The sequence below is a fragment of the Stigmatopora argus genome, chromosome 12 (assembly GCF_051989625.1).
Source record: "Stigmatopora argus isolate UIUO_Sarg chromosome 12, RoL_Sarg_1.0, whole genome shotgun sequence".
NCBI classification, from domain to species: domain Eukaryota; kingdom Metazoa; phylum Chordata; class Actinopteri; order Syngnathiformes; family Syngnathidae; genus Stigmatopora; species Stigmatopora argus.
The window spans coordinates 1,320,468-1,326,122 of NC_135398.1; the positions used below are offsets into that span (position 1 = coordinate 1,320,468).

Sequence of the window (5,655 nt, forward strand, 5' to 3'; positions counted from 1 at the left end):
TACAGTGGCGTTACCCACAAAAATCGTAAACAAGAGTAAAATTGTCAGTGACATTTCCATGAAAGTTAAAGGCATGTGTATAAAATGGCTTATTACAGTGTTAAGGAAAAGTTATTTTCCTGAAAATAACAAAACAATACTCGTTACAAGTTTTTGGAGTTTTTTAATGCTTTTTAGTGTGATACATTTGATCCCCCATGGATTTTTTTCCTCTTTTATACATAACTCGTTGGGTTTCATTGACGAGGATACACGTTCAATTCATTTAAACTGGTAGGTTTAAAGCTCAGGTCTTAGCCGCCACTGACGGCCCTAGACGTCCAATCCATTTGGAGTGGGAGGGGCGGATAAACAGACGTTCGTTAATTGACAAATATAATATATACATGTATATAATAAATGCATTTAAAAGGTCACGGGCAATCCAAAATAATTCTAATAGCTAAAACAAAATGAAACGAAGAAAGTTTAATCAAGAAAATTCATACTAAATAATTCTATTGTTTAAAAAGAATGAAATATTACTAAAAGATTGGACGTCTAAGGCCGTCGGCGTATTAAGAAGTCGAGCGAGGCTATTTGGGTGGATGAACAAGTGCTAGAGGAAAAAGTAGGCGGGGTTCTAGTTGCGCTCGTCTCGCTCGCCGTCGTCATCGCCACCGCCGTCTTCGTCGTCGTCGTCTTCGTCGCTGCTTAGCAGGTAGCCTCGCGCTCCGCTGTGGTGCGGCGGCGAGCTCTTGTTGAAGAAGGGCAGGCGGAAGGAGGGCGAGGGTGAGCGTTCCTCGCGGGTGGGGCTGCTGCTGGGGCTCTGCCGGGGGCTGATAGCCTGCAGCATGCGACCTTTGCCCTCTTTCAGCATGTGCTTCTGCATGGGAGAGAAGAAATTTTGATGGCAATATTACTTTTTTTTAATGGAGTGGCATTCCAGTTAACTTGAAGTTAAAGCTTGAAATTTGCAACAAATTCAACATTTAACCCGTTAAAGTGCAGGTGTCAAAGTAGCGGCCCTGGGGCCAAATCTGGCCCGCCGCATCATTTTGTGTGGCCCGGGAAAGTGAATGATGAGTGCCGACTTTCTGTTTTAGGATCAGATTAAAATGAAGAGTATAGATGTATATTAAATTTCCTGATTTTCCCCCTTTTAAATCAATAATTGTCATTTTTTAATCCATTTTTCTGTTTTTAGTTCAAAAATCATTTTGTAAAATCTAAAAATATATTTAAAAAAAGCTAAAATAAACATTGTTTTAGATCTATAAAAAACTGAATATTCAGGGCTTTTAATCGAGTTCTTTTAATCAATTTATTAAAAAAAAAAAAACGAAATAATATATCTAAAATGATCCGACCCACGTGAAATCAAGTTGACGTTAAAGTGCCCCGCGAACCAACCCGAGTGTGACACCCCTGCGTTAAAGCATCCTACCAGAGCTCCCTCCGGCCCGAACATCTGCAGGAAGTTGCCGATGAACTCCCTGGACTTCTCCTCCCACTTCTGGATGAGGTCGATGCTCTTCTCCTCCACCTTGAGCACAAACTCCTTGCTCTTCTCCTCCACGTCTCGCACTTTCCTCTTCACCTTGTCCACACGCTCCTGCAGGTGGTACTTCTTCTCCTGGGAAAAGGACCACCCACATTGAGCGTTGACCTCGACCTCCTCGGCGAGGAGAAGGCCCCTTCCCCTTTCCTCACATTGATGAAGCTGACGTTGAGCTCCTTGGCCGTGTATCCGCGCTGCAGATTCCTGCGGACGTACACGTCGTAGTCGCGGACGATGCGCGTGATGATGTCCGAGGTGGAGATGCCTTCCGTCCTCTGGGTGGGCGCGAACATGCCTGTGGGGGCGGCGTGTAGCGATCACCCCGATAAGGCCGCCAATTTGGGAGGCGGAGCTCTCACTCACCCGCTTCCTTGATGTGCTTGTAAACGTCGTCGCTCCCCGCCGACGAATACGGGATGTCGTCGTGGGCCACGAAGTCGATCTGGACGGACGATTTCGCCGGATTAAAGGCGAGCGCGAAGGAGACACCGGCGCGCCGCTCACTCACGCGGTGCTTGGCCAGGAACTCGGGCGTCAAGGTCCAGGGAGCGTTGCGCACCACCTCGTCCACGTAGCGACAGTGGGAGATGGCGTCGTAGCGCTCCACATCGTTCATGACCGTGAAGCCCTTGAATTTGTGCGTCAGGTCGTCGCTGCACACTTGGACAAGAAAGCAAAGGATTCATTTTTTTTCAACCGCTTGTCCTCGCAGGGGGTGCTGGAGCCTATCGCAGCTAATTGCTCAACCGGTGGACGACCAATCATAGCTAGGTTTGAGCAATTTAGAGTCTTCAGCCAGCTAGCCTAGCTTAGCATGCATGTTTTTGGGATGTGGGAGGAAACCGGAGTACCTGGAGAAAACCCACACATGCCCAGGGAGAACATGCCAACTCCAAACAGCGAGGACCCGCCTAGGATCGAACCCTCGACCTCAGATGACCTCCATAGCAAATTTGTGATTGAGTGCTAATGAGTTTGATCCGTGACCGGACGTTTCGTCGAAAGACGTTTGGTCGCCGGGTTCGCTCGCTGTCAAATTATGACAGAGTTTACTGTTGATATTTTGATATTAGATATTTATAATTTATAATTTTGAGAGCTGGTTTCACCAGTAACAACCCGGCGACCGGACGTCCGGTCGACCAAACGTCCGTTCGACTAAACGTCCGAGTACCGTTTTCTCACAACAAATTGCATTTTTTCCTATACAGTCGTACCTGTACTTACAAAATGGTGTACCTAGAGACATTTGTAAGTAGAGGTATGACCATTTTTTTTGTCCACCTGACTTACCTCCAACGATGAGATGCGTATTGGGAAAAAGGCATTTTGCCTGCATGAGAGCCCGAGCGTGCCCCGAGTGGAAAACGTCAAAGATTCCATCAGCGTAAACCCGCACCGGTCTTTCCGCTGGAGGAAAACAAAACAAAAAGACATTTGTGCGTTGGCGAAGGATCGAAAAATGAAAACGGCGACGACACAAGACGCCAGTTTGACTCACGCGGCGTCCCCCGCTTGGCCTCTTCCATGCAAACCCTCACGTAAGGTCGCGCGTTGGCCGGCACCAGCTCGTCGGCGAATGGCGCCGGATGTTTCAACCCCTGAAAGACAACTTTGGCCTTTACATGATTTTTAAAGAGGATAAAGAATATATGACAGAGCATTGTTATAGCATTTGCTTTAAGAATGTCTCAATGTTGATTTTTTTTATTTGTTCAAGGTATGTTATGCGCATATCTTTATGCCAATACGTAAAAATAAAATAAAATGTAACCGGTAAATGGCCAATCATATTTTTTTTGTATTTCTTGGTGGTAGCTCGTCAACAAATTCTCCGTTTGCAAAAATCTGAATTGTATTGGGATAGCACTAGTATACTTGTGTTCAAATTTCAATTCAGGATACATATTTTGATGCTAATTGAGTTCGCCTTCTATTGTATAGCACACCATTGAATTGGATGCTTTTCAATTCAATTTACATCTGTTAGCCTCAAGCTAGCAGGCTTTTCCTTCTTCCGTTGAATACACTGTACGACCTCGGACGTAAATGGGCGTCCAATCCGTTTGGAGCGGCGACTACTCACCACGGTGCATCTTGGGATTTTGCCTATCCTTTCTCCCATCTCGCCGTCCACGTTGGAGACATCTCGTTTCCTCTTTCTGGACTGAAGCGTCACGCTGGTGCTTTGCATCTGGGGCAGAGGTGAAGGAAAACCAGGCGTTGTGACAGCTGGCCGACCGAACGCTAACGTCACGTGTCGCGGCGCAAAATTAGCGGCAAAAGTGCGCGTGTCTTTGTGCTTATTGACTCGCTATGAGCTCACAGTCAGCTGAGCGACCTTGGCTAGCATTTCCTAACTCATTGGCCGACATCCCATCCTTTTAAACCGGGAAGGCTTGGCGACGCCCACCGATGAGTTAATGAGTCATTGCATTTTTTTTCCATCGTTAACTCACAATGAATCACTTTTAGTTCGCTCATGTTTAGTGGACTTATTTCCACAGATCACATGCAATTTATTTCTCAATTGGGAATTAGTCACATTTTTGCATAGTGAACTCATTCATTTTCTGAACCGCTCATCCTCACAAGGCTCGCGGGGGGTGCCGGAGCCTATCCCAGCTAACGACAGAGACCAAGTGGGGGACATCCTGAATGGGTGGCCAGCCAATCGCAGGGCACAAGGAGACAAACAACCAATTTGTTGTAGCTAGTTACAATCTAGAGTGCTAAATTAGCCTAGCGTGCATGTTTTGCGATGTGGGAGTTAACCGGAGTACCCGTAGAAAACCCAAGATCACAATTCATTCATCGTAGATAGTCGAGTTCCTCGATAGATATTAAAATATGCGGGTCGCCCCGTGCGTGCGTGGCCAATCCGGTTTAACTGCATGTTTTGGGATCGCCGTCAAGTGGGAGGGGTGGCAGCGAATGTCCTCCTGCCACTTTCCCAGTTCAAACGGATTAGACTTCTATGAGTGATAAACTCATTCCCTCTCACAGGATCAAACATCCACGTGATTGGACGTCCATCGCCGTCAATGGCAATGAAATAGTTGGAAAATGGGTGGCAAGGATTCTAGTAAGGACTGTGCTTGGGATCTTTTGGAAAAACTCATAGAAATTCACCTGTTTATTTACATTGTATTAATGCTATGTAGTAGTACATTTCCAATTCGGCTATTTAATTTATACGCCAATGGGAATGCAGCCAAGCCCCGTTAAACTTCCGTCGTTGTCTCCAAACAATCTCAACTAAAGTCAATCCTTTTTATACGCCCACAGTTGCTAGAATGTCCAAAACGTTACGCTAGGACGTGCAGACTATTTTTAAAACTGGTCTCAAGGTGAAGATCAGCTGAACTAGTGAGCTCCAGCAGATAGCAGTAACACTGGTTTTGCAGCTTTGCGTCTCTTACAAGAACAAAATCCTCTCAACTTGTTAAAAAAAACTACACGTACATTTGTTTTTGTGATGCTAGCGTGTGCTTACTTTTGACTTTTGTCCGATGGGCTACTTGTTGGTTTCTTCGGCGTCCTCCACCCCGGAGCGAAAGCTGTCAGGCTAGCAGCCGCTAGCTGTCAACTTGTTAGCTTCTCGAGCGGATACAATTTGGAACAATTCCCACCCTCCGGGCGGCGGCGCGCTGCTACGCCCTGGAACTCGCTGTGCTTGGGGCGGAAGGGTGCATGGAGCGAGGGAGGGAAGACACGCGATTTGACGGAACGGCTCGTAGCGGACGGATTGTACTACAACGCTGACAGGTCAACCATTGGGGAACTACAAAAGTGACACGGGCTGAAAGCGGAAGTGCTTTGGGATCATTTGCATTTTCGGGGAAGTGCTGCCGCCTAGCGTACGAATAGGTCAATGAATCCCACTTGCTCGAATCGAGGTTGTTACGATGCTAGCTAGCACTTTCGACTCGGTTTAGATATTTACAAAAAATGTCATCTTTACTTTTCAATCTAAATCAATTAAAGAAATGTATATTTTATTGTTTAATTCAAAGTGCCGTCAGTGCCTGGAACCTAATGCTATCTTTTGCTTCTTTTTCTGGGATTATTATTATTTTATGATTTTAAGTGTAACAAATCGTGGGAAAACGTAG

At 46.1% G+C, this 5,655-nt stretch overlaps 1 protein-coding gene across 1 annotated transcript; it reads right to left on the reverse strand.

Moving 5' to 3' along the window:
* Positions 1 to 143: 143 nt before the first annotated feature.
* On the reverse strand, positions 144 to 5,350 carry pcyt1aa (phosphate cytidylyltransferase 1A, choline a). Its single transcript, XM_077614519.1, has 9 exons — positions 5,037 to 5,350; positions 3,627 to 3,734; positions 3,042 to 3,141; positions 2,834 to 2,950; positions 2,049 to 2,200; positions 1,904 to 1,982; positions 1,693 to 1,835; positions 1,427 to 1,615; positions 144 to 865 (listed from the first exon to the last, which is right to left on the reverse strand). The coding sequence occupies exons 2-9, from the start codon at positions 3,732 to 3,734 to the stop codon at positions 623 to 625; spliced, it is 1,131 nt and encodes a 376-aa protein (XP_077470645.1). The 5' UTR covers positions 5,037 to 5,350; the 3' UTR covers positions 144 to 622.
* Positions 5,351 to 5,655: the final 305 nt, after the last annotated feature.